This window comes from Danio rerio, chromosome 23, assembly GCF_052040795.2.
Source record: "Danio rerio strain M-AB ecotype USA chromosome 23, GRCz13ab, whole genome shotgun sequence".
Taxonomy (NCBI): Eukaryota; Metazoa; Chordata; class Actinopteri; order Cypriniformes; family Danionidae; genus Danio; species Danio rerio.
The window spans coordinates 28605674-28624514 of NC_141043.1; the positions used below are offsets into that span (position 1 = coordinate 28605674).

Below are 18841 nucleotides of genomic sequence, written 5' to 3' on the forward strand. Positions count from 1 at the left end.
CTGAAAACTTGTAACCACTGATATCCATGGTATAAAAAAGCACTCCAGAGTTTGGGTGTTGAAATGTGTATATTCCAAACAAAGTATGAAGCTGATCGGTCAGTTCTTGTCATGTGACTCGCAGTTTTCAACTGGTGTGCCTGGAAAATGCGAGTTCGAGCCACACAAATCCATTGGAAATAACGAACTTGTGCAAGCAAAAGACACAACATGGGAACGACCCCATAAGCAGCTTCACATTCAGAAGATACCTTCACTCTCAATCCTGCACAAAAATCCAATTTAGCCTGTTTAGGCTGATTTGGACCGCCATGGTATTGGGCGCCGGTGTCCTCCTTAGTGGCAAGTGCTGACATAGAATGCTTTCTCTTCAAGTGCTTGAATAAGTTGCTGGTCAAGATCTTTAGAGACTGCACATAGACTGCATTTCATAGCAATATTTTTGTTTTTACGCTAAATGAAATCAAAGTTTTGTCTGTATTTGCACTTGAAGCACCAGCCCCTCCTGTCAGCAACTATTTCAGTTGGCAATATTTCAGTGTCTTCTACAAACTATATTTGTAACGCAAGTAACACTATTACTTTAGTAACTGTGATCAAATTAGACAAATTTAAAATGTAAATCGTTACATTACTGCGTTGCTTGAAAATGTAATTAGAATACAGTAACACCCAACTCTGCTGATCAATTAATGTTAGATAAAAAGCTAATTAAAACGTAAACTTCCAAAATGTAAACAAGATTTGTAATGCTTATTGAAATGAAAAATTGCTTTATGAAAAAGCTAACAGGCTAATGGTTAAATAGGCTAACTAAACTAAACTGAATCATAATATGTAACCCTAAATTTGATTTTCACAGCAATTTGAGCTCACTGCTTGCGAAAAGCTTAAACAAATCAAACTTTCTTATAGTAAATGAGATTTTCAATGTTAACTAAAATTGCTAACAGCTACAAAAAATTAAACTAGTCATAACTGTAAGTCTAATTTCCACTGCTGATTGAAATGGCTAATTCCTTAAAAATACTAAAGCCAATGAAACTTCAAAACTGTAAATGATAATTTCACTACTTAATAAAATAGCTAACATCTATATAAAACAATCAAACTTTCTAAAAGAGGATTTCACTAGCAACTAAAAAAAACTAACAGCTAGAAAACAAAAAACAAAAATGCCTTTCACAAAAAAAAAAAAATAAAATAAAAAATCAGCCTCCTTTTTAAAAGCCATAAAAAAAGAAAAATCACCAATCAACTGCCAGTAACATGAGATCAGATGTTGGGAAATAGCTCTATAATAAAACATATTCCTTCGCTCTGTTGTGAAATAACCCATTTTAAAGAGTAAAAAGAAAAAAATTTTAATTTTAAAAAATTTTGGAAATGTGCATATGGCGCAACGATAGCTGACCAGAGACATTTTTGTACGAATTGTCATCGCCGCTCCAAGTTTGAAAGCTGTAAATCTCAAGATCTTCATCAGAAAGCTGTTTTGGAGAGGTACTGACAGAGTTTGGCCCGTGTCTTCATAGTGGGAGAAACTGGACAGACCTTGAAACATCTCTGAGAGACTTTAGTGCAGAATGATTAAATCAAGACTGCGGGGAGCCAATTAAATCAGCCAAGAGGGAAAACACAATCGAACCGGCATTGAGACGCTTTCCAGCTCAGCAAGGGAGGGAATTTGCAAAGCCCAGAATATGAGGAACCAGACTAGCATAAGCACGGCTAATATTAGAGGGAGGCTGGGTTATTCGCATTCCCATCACTGATTTCTCTATCCTGCAGACGTATCGCACGGTAATAATCTCATGCCTGCCTCCCTCTCTCTGCCCATTTGTCAACAACTCTAATTACTTAGAAATATGGGCTGACAAAATATGTTTTGAAAACATCGCAGCTGAGATTCTTGCACAATCTCTACGTCTGTTCTGTGAAAACACTGCAAAGCTTGTGAAACTGTAAACCATTCTGTGAAAGAGGAAACGGGCAAACACCAACAGGAAAATACATCCCAGTGTATGTTTTTGTGTGCTGAACGTGTGTGGAAGAGCGGGCGAGTGTTTACCTCAGGGTTCAAAGGGTCAGGATTTGAGCCGGAGGACAAGTAAAGTGTGTGAGCGTCAGACGGGGGCCAGATCAGAAAGGCACGTTGTTTATCATCCGGCCTTTAAAACCTAAGGTCTGTCATTCTGGCATTCCTTCAGTATGGAAATATGGTGCTGAACAGACCGGGATTAACATCACAGGGATTGTTTTGACCCTCCAATCTAAGCCTTCCCTTTTGAAATTTGATTTAACTGTCAGTCTAATTTCTTTCAATTACTTGCTAAGTGGGCAGATCATTTCATTAAAGATATATGTCAGCTGGATGAAACGGCGGCTCTCAAGAGTTTGGGCACTAACAAGATGAGTCTGATAACGTATGTGAGGATGATGCTAACCAGCACCCTCAGGTTCAGATCCTTGCATCTAATTATGATATATCTGTCTGAAAGAAAGACACCATATGAATTTAAAATCAGTGTTTTTCTTAACATTATTCAAAATATATAATAATATGATCCTTAGTTTTAGTTGATATTTTGGTTCTACTTTACAGTAAGGTTCCATTAGTCTTTCATGTATTTGTTTTCCTTTAGCTTATTTATCAGGAGTTGCCACAGCAGAATGAACCACTAACTATTTAGGCATACGTTTTACACAGTGAATGCCCTTTCAGCTGCAAGCCAGCACTTGGAAACACCCATACACTCTCATTCACACACGCACTCATACACTACAGCCAATTTTGTTTTCCCCAATTCACCTTTAGTGCACGTCTTTGCAATGGGGGAAACCGAAGTACCCTGAGGAAACTAACGCAAACACAGGGAGAACATGCAAACTCCACACAGAAATGCCAACTGACCCAGCTGGGACTCGAACCAGCGACCTTCTTGCTGTAAGGTGAGAGAGCTAACCACGAAGTCATTGTGCCAGAGTTCCATACAGTTAAGTAATAGATAATATACATCTAGCCGGTTGTTCACACAGAACAAAATCTAACAGGCTTATTAGCAGCCTGATAGCCTATTTGTGAGGCAGAGGGCTGTTGTATAAGACTGAAGGGCTTTACTCTTTGAAAAAAAGCTAGCTAGATGTACATTATTACACTTATTACATGACTAGAGTTACAAAAGTAAACAATTAGACAGAAAACTGTGATCTTGGCTGCAATAATTTACTAATTGTTTAATTAAATGTAAAGCTAACAAGAAAGCTTGAAAGAAAAACTAAACTACAGCAGTGTGACACAATGTTGTTATGTTTGTTAAAAGTATCAATTTTGATACCAATCCATACAAAATGTTTTAAATGATATATTTCTCACTAGCATTTGAGCGCTGTTTAGCACTTACTTAAAAACAGCTAATTGGTCTCTGCATTCACATGAATATTGTTGCTTTACTGTTGTTCACCAAGCATGAACACAGAAATATGGAGACTAAAGGGTTTGAAAGTCGTGTCTATCAGCTGATCAATCTATAAGCAGATATATGAGAAATCCGCTGATAGATCAGCAGAAAAGTGCTGAAATGTTGACATTTTCAAACTTTCTGTATTGACAGGAACTGAAGTCAATACTATTAGTAGGTCGATACTACGGTGGCCGAGAGAGCTTAAGGCGCTGCAATTTAAGAAAACACATGCATTTAAAAAACTGAAGAAACGTGCTGCATTTTGTCACAATACTTGCAAATATCCACATAACATGACGGAAATGTTTCGGGGGGACCCAAAAACATGACGGACCCTGCTAAGATATGGATGCGTTATCATACTGTGACTGTTGCTCAGTGAAGTAGTTGGTGGTCTTTGAAATGTGAGTTTTTTTGTTTATTTTTAATATTCTGATTACACGATTCCACTGCTTTTTGCAAATTATCAGCCCAAAATACAGCAAGTTTCTTCAGTTGTTTGTGTTGTGAGAATTTGCAACACATGTTCTGTCACACTGATGAACATTGTTTCCTAATTATCTGGTGTTTTTAAGTGCAGAGCATTAAGCTCTCTCAGCCATTGTACGATACCCTAGTCAAGACGATTTGTGGTACCCAGAGGAGCCTGTGTAATTAGTTTCAGTGGTTGTTATCTGAGAATAACATGTCATGATTGACCAATCAGAATCAAGTATTCCTGAGAGTCATCTGGTAATTTTAGCCAAGATGTTTATTAAAATAAACAGTATTTGTACAACATTTAACAACTGTAGTTAATGTTATTTTTAGCATGCATTAATGCATTTTTAGAAATAAAGTGCTTCCGTCATGTTCTATAAATTTTTTTCAGCAACTACGTTGTACCAATACACAAACAAATTTCAGTCAAAAAAAAAACAAAAAACTGAAAAGATAACATAAAAATACCAACAAACTACTAAAGACAAAACAACAAATGCCTGCATTAATGACTGCTCGTGTGATTTTGTGTGAGGGGACTAACAGGCATCCACACCTCTACCTCAAACAAGCATAAAGATATTTTTATAGTTTGAAAGTTTTTATAGTTCATAAATCTCTTGTGCACATTTATAAATGTATAAATATAGTATACATTGAAAGTCTGTGCATTTGACTGCAAAAAAAACAAAAACTCTAAGGTACTGAAAATCTATAAGATAACTATATTATTTTTTTAAATAAGTGTCTTGTTAATTATGAGGTCGTATATGCGATACCTCGACAGTGCGGGCCCTCGTCGCGTCCATCGGTGCAGTCTGGGACGCCGTCACACAGCTTGCTCAGGTGAATGCACACATCTGTTCCTCGACACTCAAACTCATTGGGAGGGCACTGTGTCACCTGTGTGTGATGACCTGCAGAGACACACAGTAAACAAACACAAGTCAACATATTGCAACGATACAAAGACATGCGGCGCCATTCAGACACTAGTTTAACAAGATCTATTCCTTTTAGAACACTAACTAAGTTACCACCTGAGATTCTCTCACAACAGATCCATAATGTTTCAATGCGAGGGCATGTGAACTTAAGTTTCAGATCACTTGGCTTGAATTAGGACTGCACAATATATCATTTCAGTATCAATATCGCAATGTGTGTATTCACAATAGTCACATTGCAAGATTTTAGAATGTGATCAAATATCGATAAGCTGAATTATCATGATGATTCCACCAATGATATTATATCCATGTAGCAAAGTATTCATATTTAAACTTGCAAAAGATCTGAATTAATTTATCATCCTTGCACTGCTACCTTTATCACAGTACAAGAGGTGGCGCTTCTCGTAACGAAGAATCGGAAATGCATTTGTGATGCAATTCTATAAAATATACTGTAAGTGCTAAGAATGAAATAAATACATCTTATAAGTTTTTGAAGCACTTTTCCCCTTCATTTACATAATAATGTATCATTTCATTATTATGATTCATATATCATAATAATATCGTATCGTCATACTACTGTACCTACTAAGTAACTACTTATTTCACTAAATATTGCAAAAAAATTTTATGCTTGCAATTTTTTTAATTCAAGAAAATTCCAATCAATCTAAATGACTTAATTCCAAATAGAGCTACTCTAGTAATCTGACGAAATTGTATTCATGTAGCAATTTATAACATAAAAACGAAAATATCGCAATTTCAGATTTTTCCAATATCGTGCAGTCCTAGTTTGAATGTCTATACCAACCATCTTATATTTTCCAAGATTATCCTCCATGATGTAATAAATAATCATTATAATATTTCATTTTATTTATAAATGGTGCCTTTCTGTACACCCAAGGTCACCTAAATTAATTAGTGTAACTGCATGTAAAGGTCTTCTCAGATTTTTGATCTAATATTGTGGAAAAAGCTCAGTTAATTTATATATGGACATGAAGGAAGACAACAGAAAGCATATACGCATGTACTGATTTTGAATTGTCCGCTTGTAACTACATCAACAAATGTGTCCATATTTTAAAAAACAAGAAAAATATAAGGAAAACCACTTAAAATGTTATGTAACTGTTCTGAATTAATACATTGCCGGCTACACTTTATTTTATGGAGTTTTTGTATTAAAGTAACAATAAATGTAAAGACAGAGTAATAGACAATATATACACTTTCAAAATTTGGCATTGGGATATCACGAGCACTAATGCACAATTTGCTGTTAAATAATATAGCAAGTAAAATGTAAACAAAGTGTAATGTGTAACAAAGATGAGTATTATAATACTATATGCATTCATAAATTGAATTAGCTTTTATTATTTTAGTTTTAGGTCAATTTATTTAGTTTAAATTTTTTTTTTACATTGATTTAATATTTGTTAAATTTTAAAATTTTAACTTGTATTTGCTTCAACTTATTTCAAGTCACAATGGTATTATTTAAAATGTATTTATAGTTGTTTGTTTTTTCCTTTCCAGATCTATTTTAGTTTATTTCAATTAAAAAAAAACTTTTTAATAGCTCATGAAAGTATAAAATAAACTTTTCCTACTGCCCTTTGAATGTTTACTGTTATTGTCAAAGGTCTTATTTAATATTCATGTTTAGTACCAGTAACATCCTCAGTCACTACCAAGCTAAACAAAAACTAAACTGCCTTCCAGAACGCTTAGATAAAACACAACACCACAAGTTAACATTAAAGAAGACAATAAAAAACTGTTTAACAACATAATTGGCACGATAAGATTAGAACCTTTCTCTTTAAGAAAAAGCTAAACAAAAAGAAAAAAATGTAAACCATTGCTATTAGCTGGAGCTGTTCTCTTTGCACGGCCCACACAGCAAAACAAATTGTTTGTCTTGGATATTTTTCTTTCTTCCACCTCCTCTTTCTCTCTTCCCCTCCACCTCTACTCATAACATCTGCTGACCCATTTTAGAAAAACACAAGAAAAAAGGAGGAGGAATTCACCTCCTGTAAAGAAGTAAAGCCAGGTTTTTTTTAGCTGGGTTAACATAGCACAACACAGCCTCTTTTGAAGGTCCATTAGCTTTCTCTGCTCTCTTAATAGCACGTGTGTGTGAGTATCTTCTGAGACGGAAATGAAGGGGCCAACATGCTTATTTGGTTCATTAAAGCTTGGCAAAAACAGACTGGAAAAATGTTTCTGTGGGAGGCCCCAATAGAGCTTTAATTTTATACCAAGGGCAACATTACAGCTCAGCTCCAAAAGCTAGCGAGCTGCCTATGTAGGAAGCAGATTATGTAGAATGTTTAGAATCAATTGTGAGCTTCTTAGCAATAAATAAGCAATAGCCTATTTGTGTAGCTCACTAGCTATTGGAAAAGGTCCATGAAGCTCTCGTTTTTAGCTCAAATTGTGCTTTCAAGAAATCAAATAGAAGCTCAATGAAAAACAACATTGATTTAACTGTCAAAGACAACACTGCAAAGCTTAAACAATTACATAAGGTGACAATTTAATATGGAAAGATATTTACTGTAGATAATGTAGAGCTGGATTGGAAATGATCCACTGGGATTTGACTAGAAAGTGGGCGATTGGGGGTATTTATAACAACCCACACAAGAAGAAAATAGGCAAATGCGTTATGAATAATAGGCATGCTCCAATCAGGATTTTTGCAGCCGATAAAGAGTACCGATTCTTTGTCATGGTGATCAACCGATACCAAGTACTGATACTAATGCTTCAAGCTTTACAATGCATTAAGCACATTAGATTAAATTAAGGATGCTGCATATAATATCTTAAACATCACTTTTAACCATTAGTGTGGACATGTCATAACAGAGATGTAAAAAATACTAAGAAAAATTAAAAGAATGCGATTTGGAAATATTGCACATGATGGAAGAAGAATCTAACATGTTTTTCTACATTATTAAATATATATACATACAATTTAAATGAATTATTGACTTCTGCTGTCTTCATTTGTTTCAAAAACACAGACTTATTAAAAACGGCATCTTTGGATGGATATATTTTCTGCTGGAGACACTGTTGTCCAAAACAAAATAAAAAAATTGTACTCATACCTTGTGAACGGTATTGCAGAAAATTTTGACGGGTTTAAAACCTTGATTTTTCCAAACCGCGATAAACCTTGAACACGGTTATCATCCCATGCCTAATATAAAAGCTTAAATACATGCAAGATCATTTCAATTTTTTGCTAATTTCCAATACTAACAGCAAATCTTTCAATGAGAGGGGGGATTTGCACTTGATATCTTTACTGCTCTATTAATTTAAGCTAATAAATGTAATGCTTAATACCATCACTGTGCCTCTCACGATTTGTTGTCTTGCTCATTCACTCTCGTCGTCACGTTTTCTGGGTATTTTGACAAAAATAGGGGGATCACGGAGCCACTACAAATATGTGAGAGCCTTGCGGGAGAGCTTCCAGGCTGTATATATTTTAGCTGTTGCGACGCGAGCGCATCGATTGTTCACGCCTCCACACATCATATACCTCCTCACATTTTGCGGCTGCTGTAGGCTATGCATAATATATGGGAGCGCATGTGCGTCTTTCTCTGCTTGTGACCTTATAAACAAATGCAGATGGATTCATGAGACTGGCCAGATTGGTGAGTACCGATCAAGTCGTTAAAATTAAATCATTTTGGCCGATCGATCGGAGCATCCCTAATGAATAATGCTAACAATAAATATGGAATATCTTTCTATAACTGTATAATCTTGTATTTTGTAACTCTGAAAAATCACAATGAATATTTGAACTGTCATTCCGAACATTCCCAGCAACACCAATAAAACCAGCCACAATCTTTCCAAACAGGGCTCTGGTTATTTTCAGCTGTTCCACTAAATTTCAGGAAGGAACTGCATGTAACTTCCTCTTTTACTAACACTCCAGCCTCATATTTATTAGGGTTCTGATTCATATCATATGACAGCTTCCATCTATCAGCCGTTCTGAGGGAAGTGAAAGCAGAAACACATCAGAGCTTTAAATAGACCAGGGGTTAAAAACTTAATCATATATTAATCATAATTGTTTTTATTCAAGGTATAGTTCACTCAGAAATAAAATTCATCCTTAGTGCATTCTGTGATATAGGCGACTCTATTCAGAATAACATAAAAGGTTATTTTTATCTGAAATTGTAGTCCTTGAGGATTAATAAAATGCAAGTTCATGGTTTTTAGCACTTTGCATGCCAAAAAAAAGAGAGAAAACTAAATTAATACAGTGGTTCCTGAAGGTACAAATCAAGATACAGATGCGTTCATGCATGACATGGCATTGGACTTAAAGTTAATGCGAATAATAAAAGATGGAAACACATTTGTCAAATAAGCTGACATAGCGAACATTACACCCATGTGACTTATCAGCTGTTTCCATTATGCTTGTCTTGTTTACTGTAGGTAACTAAGTTAGTACCAATACTACAGACAGCCGCTCAAATGTTCACACCAAACATGGAGTACTGCGTCACTTGTTTACTCACAGGGTGTTTTTCACTTCACGCAAATTTTCAGCTCAAGTAGAATTTGTTTGTACTGTAGTAGATGTGATTGAGGTAAATGTCGCACATTTGTGGCAAACACATCAAGCATTTTTATGTAATTCGTCACTATTTGCATATTTTAATCATTGAAATTGCATATAACCTACTGGTGCGAATTGGTTAAAAAGATTTTTGGATAAAAAGTTTATGATTTTATGGTATGGTGATTGCTGCTCTAAAATATCTTAATTTTTTCCCTATTGAACACAGTATATTTTATTTTAAGAAACAATTACAAATATTTTGTAACAGTAAGCATGTCAGGTTAAATAATTAATTTAAATTACTGACTTTTGCTGTCTTCATTAATAAAAAAAACACACACACAGATTAACAACTTGACAAAGTATTTTTGAATATCTTTCTTTTGTGTGGATATAAAGAAAAGCCCCTGCACTGTTCAGGTCTACAGCCTTATATTTGTTGTTTTTAGATGTTTCCTGAATCATGGGGTAGATTTATATGTGGAGGCTATTTTCTGCTAGAGATACATGTCGTAACAAACATGTAAAAAAAAAAAGACAAACCTTAGGAGTGGCATAACAGAAAATGTTAAACTATTCCAAACCACGGCAACTCTTGAAACCCTTCAGTTATTGTGGGTATATGCCTACATGCGAATACTTAAGTCCACTTCATGAAAATGCACGTTTGGGATTTTTTAGGGTGAACTTTGAAAATTAAATCTGACTCTTGCGCCATTACAAAAGGGATTTCGGATATTTTCCTTTCCAAAGCAATACTATTTTGGTAAATAATGCTGACCTCAAAGGTTTATCAGTAGCCAAAGGCATTCATTTTGTTTTATGTTTATTTACTAATTTTAAATGTACTGGTAAATGTGTTTTTTAAAAGTTATTTATTCCTGAACGTCAAAAGTTTCTCTCAAATCATCCTCATCGTTTGGCCTACTTTAGACAGGCATAGAGTAAATGGAAGGCAAAGGCCCAGTGGACAAATATATTATTTCACAAGCATCATGTGGGTCAGGCAGTGCCATTAAAACACACACCTGTGATGTACTTTGGTCTACTTTCTGTTTCTTTTTATTCCCCCGAAAAGCACCTTTTAAGCTAAGATAAAAATTAGGCTTTGTGCAGGAAACCGCAGAAACATTTTCTAGATGATTATATTAATCAAGACATCCTAACATAATTTTTGATCCAACCATGACTATGAAATTGAGAATCCTATCACTACGACAAAAATTATACAACACGTAACTCAAACACAACAGTACTCGAGCAAATATTGTTTTACACTGTGTCGTAAACTGATATGATGTGATAAGATTCCAGCCACAATTTGTCTGCCCACATAATCTATGGCTCAAAAATCTGTGCCGTTTCTTTTACAGAAATTAATACTTTTATTTAAAAAGAATGCACTGAACTGACCAAAGAAAATAAAAAAAATAAAATAAAAAATTTAATTCAAAACAATGTTGTTCTTTAGAACTGTGTACATTCATGAAACTATAGCAAAAAAGTTATTTAAAACAATTTTACAATATTATTCTTTTAATGTACTTAATACAACAAATGCAGACTTGGTGAAAATAGGAAACTTAAAGCAACAAATATCCACTAAGAGTTTCAACAGTCTGTCTTTCTGACCTTTTCACCGCCTTTGAGCTTTTCATATTGAAAAATTGAGATCCTTCCCACTCAGTTTGCTGGTGAGATAACAATTCAAGCACAGTCTAAATCCTGCTTCAAATGTCTGTTCAGCATGCTACTCCTCTGAAAATCCAAGTTAAAAGATTCTATGACTGGACAAGAAGAGGGCGATCTCAACTAAACTCAAAAACCAATAGCAATTCTGCTCAAATAGAGTATATAACTCTCAAAAGTGCCATAAAAAGAATTCAAAAGAGGACAACAAGCAGCAATGCTAGCAACCAATTCTGCTAATTCTGCTCAAACAGAACTACTAACTCAAAAAACTTTTCCAGTAAGTTTAAAGAAATGGAAAGCAGAACATGAAGTGATGATAGCATAAAAGTCTGCTCAAAGAAAATGACTAGGTCCTTAAAGTTGCCCAAAAACTCTATAGTATTAAAAGAGAGAACAACAAAGCAGCAATGTTAGCACACAATTCTGCTAATTCTGCTCAAACTAAACTAATGACTCAAAAAGTTGTCCAGTAAGTTTAGAGAAATTGATAAAGGGAACAAGAAGTGATGTTAGCATAAAATTCTGCTAATTCTGCTCATAGTGAATTGAATATTTAAAGAATTTGAAGACAGAACAACAACCGGCAATGCTAGCACATAATCCTGCTAACAAAACTACCAAGTCAAAAACGTTGAGCAGTAAGTTTAAACAAATGGAAAGCAAAACATGAGATTATACTAGCATACAATTCTGCTAAATCTGCTGAAACAAAACTACTCCTCAAAGTTGCCCAAAAAATTTTAAAAAGTGTAAAAGAGAACAACAAGGGGTTCTTTTGGCCACAAAACTCAGCTAATTCTGCTCAGAGAGAATCACTAATTGCTAAAAGATGAACAAATTGTTTAAAGAAATGGAAAAGAAAACAACAAGGGGCGATGTTGCCACACAAAAGGCAAAGAAACACTCTGGGGAAGCAGACATACGGATGTTCTGAAAAAGAGTGTGTGGGTGAATTGGGGGCAGATCTCTGTGATCTTTGAGTGAACTGGGAAGTCGTTGGCCGTTTGCTAACAGGAGCTCGCTCTCATACAGGCGACGACTGCTTCCTTCCTGCACTGTCACCGACACCCTGAAGCACATGCACTAAATACACCAGAGAGAAAGAGAGAGGAAAAAAACAAGAGAAGGAGGGAAGAATAGAGAACACATGGGGTGGATTTTCAGAGATAAACAAATACAAGGCTATTGGTAATGAAAATAAACATTTTAAATAACTAATCTAATCAGCTAGCATTTGAACAAACACATTTAAGTTAATAAACCTTATGAACCAAAATGAATATGGTTAATTTACTTTCAACCCAAAATAAAAAAGTAAGACATTTTTAGCCTAATAAAAAGGAGTGTTTTTAGACTTTTTGTACATTGCAAACACAACACAATATTTGACTAAATTAAGCAGCATTCAATTTCTCATGACCATAACAAATAATTATTCTAGGTAAAGTAGACAATTTTTGTTCAAAACATTTATATAATCATTTAGTAAATTTGCTAATTTAAACTTTAATTAAGGCTTAAATAAAAATGCAAGCAAAGAAAAAAAAAGTAGAAACTAAGGTAATAAATAAAAGTTTAATACACACAAAAAAATGCAAAAATATAATGGCTGTATTAAAAACAGGTAAATATATAAATTAACTAGTTACTTAATTAAATATGGATTGCTAAAAATAATAATACAATACAAGCAAGCAAATGAATAGCATCTGATACTAACGTTTCGAACTTGTCGAAACAGAATTTTAAATTACAATGTTTATTTTTGTTCTTGGTGCGGTTCGATATCTATTGAATCAATCAAACTATACAAAAATGTTTTTATCATAAGATTAAAAAAATGAAAGAGTTATCAGATTGCAATTTCAAGCAATTTCAGCCAAACGGATAAACAGCATTCTGTAATATTTTAGCATGCATTCACTTTGTTTGCCCATTTGTTGGTAGGAATGCTATAAACGGCCTACTTTATAATTCTCTTTTCATATAGCCGTATATATATATGGCTACATAACCATAACACACAGTGATATAGCCTGGTTCATTAGTTCGTTTGATGGTTTTGCTTTATTTACTACAATCAATCCGAGAACACCTCATTCAGGCGATCTTAGACTGATTGATTTGGCGCAGATCCGAGCGCTACTGCTGGATTTACATATGGCAAACAAACCGAGCTAACTGGGCAAATGAGACAGGTTTCAAAACAAAAATCTAGGTGTGAAAGCATCCTTGGAGAAAGAAAGAAAAAAAGAAAGAAAGAAAGAAAGAAAGAAAGAAAGAAAGAAAGAAAGAAAATGATAATACACATGTAAAAATAACAATGCAAAAACTTATAATTTAAACATAAAGCAAGTTAATGAATAAACAGAGATCAATTCAACAAATAAATGCAAAAAAAAAAATTTCATAAATATATCCAAAATATTTCTTATTTTTGGCAACATTTTAATAATGAACTCTGCATTTTCCCAGGGCTGGAAAAGATGAGTTTGAGTGAAGCTCGGGTTCATGCTGTCAAGATGAGCTGTACTTAAGCACTTGAGCGGAGCCGCAGGGAGTCTAAATACTATGTGAGCAGTCTGTATATGTGTATCTAAACTCAGCTTACCCTGTCCTTACCCCTTGTTACATAATGACCTTCCATTTGGCTTCCCTGTTGTGCTTTTGTTAATTGGGTGCATGCAAGATACACCATTTCCTCCCCCACTTTAGGGGCCTGTTTCTGTCTCTCATGTCTCATTCTCCCTACATTAACCCAGAATACTGACTGGCACAATGTCTGTGCACACAACGGCCCCGATAATGTCCAAACACTCCTTTCCATATTACACGCATTTTTCAAAAGTCATGTCAAATAAATGCTAAAAGACTTTAGATGCATGTATAAGTCTTACTCTAAAATGCTTAATGCTTACTCTAAATTACTCTTATTTACCATTTATTTATGCTTTTTAATTGCACCTTGATCTTTCTTCCACCAAATTTTAACCTTCGAAAGTTGAAAAAGTGACTTTTATTAACATTTTTAACAGTTTAATGCAACATATTGATGTTGTACAGTACAAAAACCTTGTAATAAACTTCCAGTACATTTTCTTTTATTTTACAGACGAATTTCTCTATATATTATCTCTTAAAAAATAATAATAAGTCTCTACTAAAATATACATCTACTATAATGTCAATTAAAGTCACTTTGTTAAACTGTAGAGTGAAATTAATAAAAATTTCAAATCAAAAGTTAACAGAGCAGAGATCAAGGTCTTATAAAGCAGTTTGCAGCCGTAAATAAATGGAAAACTTTTAATTGACATATTTTTTACAGTGTGACCATGACTTTTTTCCTGTCAGACAAACACAGAAGGAGTAGATTAAACTTTCTATCCTGGTTCTTCCATTGCTGTATAATGGGGTGGCTTCTATTTTGAAGCTTTCAAAAGAGCATAAATCTGTCGCCAAACTAACCCAAACACCACCAACATGACTGAGAGATGTCTTATGAAGCAGACCGATGTGTTTGTGTAACAGAAATATTTCTCCAATCATTGACTTCCGGCGAATGTAAGACATATGAAGCATGACCAGGTCTCACAAAATCCAGTGATCTATTTTTCCTCCTGGCCCGCTGGGCAGGTGGAGATGGAGTTTAGTAGCCCAACTAAAAAAATCAGTAGCCCTGGGACATTGGGCTGCCAAAATCTATTTCCACCTGCCCAGCGGGCCAGTGGAAGGAAAAATATATTTAAATGCTTTTACATTCACTCACAAAGTTGATAATTGTATTTGCTGTGCTGCTGAAACTGCAGAAATAAATTCACTTGTTGATAATAAAGGAGAAAAGCCACAACATTATCAACTACCTCCCAAATAACATAACGCAATGTTTCTGTCAGTTTAATCGCTTGTTCTGTACTTAATGCGCGGCACTGAAGCACACAAACATTCGTCACTCACTCAGAGATCGTACTGACATAGAAGTCAGACACAGCAAATGCCAGAGCTAAGTTTTAAATGTAATATCCATATGTTTCATATTTAAATCACGGTATTGTCTCTATAGCAACAGCATAAACAGGACATCCTGATTCATCCCGTTCCCTTACATGCCAGCACCAAATAATGACTTCAACAACGTCTACAACATTAAATTTATTCAGGGACAATTAAAATTAATAAACATAAAAATAAAACAAATGATTTATAACACATTATTTTCTTACCTCAGAATTGTACAGAACTGTAAAACTTAATAGGACATCTTTCTTTGGGCTCGTAAACAAGCCGTTTCACATGATGAGGTCTGTGTAAGCTATGCGAAATAAAAAATATAAAATTTTATGTAATTATTAAGATCAAGATATGTTAGTCATTTAGACCGTCACGAAAAACCTTTCATTTTTAAACTATGCGAGTGCGCACGTCACCGTGAAAAGTGCATACTGGAGAGCGTGCAGAACAAACACACATGCTCAAGAAAGATAGAATACACATGATAAGTTACTGTAATTAAGGCTAAGTTGATGTCCTCTGCCTACTTTTCACGGTTATTCAACAGGATCGGTAAACAATTGGCAGTCAGCTTGTGGAAGGAAGTTTATTGGGTGTTTTAGTTTATGTCTGATTATTTATTTTTTTTACTCAACTAAAAGGGATTCTTAAAAGTTCATTCTGTTCATTCATTCATTCCTTTCTTCATTCATTTTCTTTTCGGATTAGTCCCTTTATTAATCTGGGGTCACCACAGCGGAATGAACCGTCAACTTATCCAGCACATTTTTTATGCAGCGGATGTCCTTCCGGCCACAACCCATCACTGGGAAACATCCATACTCACTCATTCACACACATACACTACGGACAGTTTAGCCTACCCAATTCACCTGTACCACATGTCTTTAGACTTGTGGGGGATACAGGAGGACCTAGAGGAAATCCATGCAAATGTGAGTAGAACATGCAAACTCCACACAGACATGCCAACTGACCCAGCCGAGGCTCAAACCAGCGACCTTCTTGCTGTGAGGCGGCAGCACTACCTACAGCGCCCTTGCTTCACACAGTCTTTCTGTTAAACACAGATAAAGATATTTTAAAGAAGACATTTTATGTTTAAAAGAGAAAGAAACACAAACAGCTGAAGAGTGAGAAAATAATGACACTTTCCAGTGTGGGTGAATTGTGTCTTGTACCTAATTTGTGTCATCTCTACCTCAGAGCTCAAATCATTCAGATTTTACAGGCACCAGTAAGTTAGTTATATAAAAAATAATCCAAAATGACCACAAAAGAAGACTCTATTGTATAAACAAAATTATTAAATAAAAACTTTAAAAAGACAACAATTTTGGCTATTTAAAAATGAATATATAGTCTATAAAATGGCATTATGTATTTTTTATTTACTAAATGTATGTTTTTGTTTTTATTTAATAAATAATTTATTTTCTCTTTGGGCTAATTAATTTTATATTCGGGCTACCAAAAACAGAAGAGTGCCTGCCCGAGGGCAACCAGTATTTTAGAATTTTGTAAGAACTGATGGCTAAGACATTCATGGTGAAAGCTCCAGCAATAGGCGAGTCTCACAGAAACCCCTTACCATACAGTTTATTTAACACAAAAGATGACAACACACAAAAAAACTAGTTGACTTGGTGTTACCGTATTTGGCTAAAAGTAAATCAAGTTTGTAATTGTGTAATTCTTTTGTCGAACATTTTAATAAATTATTATTACATGTTTTATCCCTTTGTCATATATAACTTTACTGTTCTTGTAAATGTGATGCGTTTTTTGATTTTAGATTGCCTTTTAAAATCTGGCAGGGGGAAACAGATAAACATTAGCCCTTGTGGCTAAGGCCGTACTCACACTAGGTACAGTTGCCTCGAACCGGGCCAAAGCACGCTTGTCGCCCCTCCCGTCTCCCCAGACGGCCCTTTCAGTCGCTTAAAGTTTCGGGCTTTGGCACGTTTTGCACTCACACTACAAACGTACCGTGCCAAAGCCCAAGTGAACCGGGCTCAGGTGAAGTGAACTGTACTTGAGCCCGATTAAGCACACTCACACTTCTCAAACGATCTGGGAAACAGGCCTGGGCACTGTACGGATGGCATAGTGTGAGTAGGCCCCAACTCTGGCTTATTTACAGTTTTATTGTTTATTAATGAGCAATTTTCCTGTTAGATAAAAATACATTTAATTTCTACCGTATAACGTTTTACAGTATATTACTTAGCAACTTGTGCCAACTATCGCATATTTCAATTGCGCATAACATGTAATTTGGCAGGAATCAGTGATTGGAGTTCAGCATTTAAAAAGTTGAAATATTCCTGTTACAAAAACACACTAATCCATTTTAAAAAACAACATTTAAACTCCTTTACAATAAGAAAATCTTTAAAAACAATAATGGTTTTTATGTAAAGAGAAAGACTTGTTAAAGTTTTGCCTTCACTTGGTTTAAAGATTTAAAAGAGTTTCACTGTGTGTGTGCAAGACATTTGACTAAATGAAGTTGAAATAACAAATATCAACTGTGTGGTAATGAGTGTCATAATTATATTAAGTTTATACATTTGTTTACTTTAGTAAAAGGTTGTTTATTTATTTCCTGTGCTCACTAAAAAAGCTTGAGACCAGAGCAAATGGCTCTTTAAACAAATTGTCCTCGACCTTCTGTTATCTTCACCGCCACCAAGTCTTTTATTTGACACTTAATTTTATGCAGTCTTTGACCAGCTGATCCAGGGGCAGCAACGACACACCATTAACCCAGTGTCCTTGCAAACCTTCTGTTCTCTGTTCCCAATAACAGATGAATCGGGTCAGGCGTTGAAATGCGCCTCTGATCTCCTGTTCTGCTATCCAGAATGCTCATTATATCCATTAGCTACCAAGGTCAGACCTTACACGGTTCACTCCTGAACATATTCTTTTGTTACACCTTTTCTCTCCATTCATGAATTTCTTGCCTTTGTAAATTATTTAAAAAAAAAAATTAAAAAACAATTCTTAGGTGTCCTCTTTGAAGTTTCAGCTTAAAATATCTTGTCCGTATGTCTTTTTTTTCAATGCAAATGAGCTGCTGGTCTCTGCCCTTTTGAAGAAGAGGGCAGTGCCTATACAGATATACAGTGCTTCAGTTACTCCAGCAATAACAAACAAGACATTTAAAAGAGATTTAAAGTGTTGCACTAAGTTTTCTTTTGGTTCAACTGTGGTTCAACTTTTGGTTCAACAAAACACACAAGGCTTTATATAATGTTTATGCAACTTTTAATGTAACAGTTGGGGAAATATCATGTGTATTAGTATATCTAAGTTTGTTAAAACAGACACAAACAACTACTAACGCGACTCAATACAAAGTACTGATTGTGATTATTGTAAAAATGGTCCGAAAAAAAAGTCATACACATTAAATAAATAAATAAATACCTATAATAAAATGTTAAAAATGGCATATGCCTTTATTTACTGGAAAAGACGTTTATAGTTAATGTTAACACTGATTTCAAATACAGTGAGTAAAACCAAGTGAAATAATCAACTCACAGTTACTTGACTTCTAACATTAAAAATATGAAATGCATTTTTTCTCAAGTAGATGGTAA

At 34.7% G+C, this 18841-nt stretch overlaps 1 protein-coding gene across 2 annotated transcripts in view; it reads right to left on the reverse strand.

Moving 5' to 3' along the window:
- Nucleotides 1–18841, reverse strand: part of lrp1ab (low density lipoprotein receptor-related protein 1Ab) — a 223510-nt gene that overhangs the window by 156613 nt on the left and 48056 nt on the right. For both annotated transcript variants that reach the window (XM_087307138.1, XM_087307137.1), the window contains exon 3: nucleotides 4724–4861. In XM_087307138.1, coding sequence (XP_087163264.1) covers nucleotides 4724–4861 — 138 coding nt within the window. The remainder of the gene's footprint in view (nucleotides 1–4723; nucleotides 4862–18841) is intronic.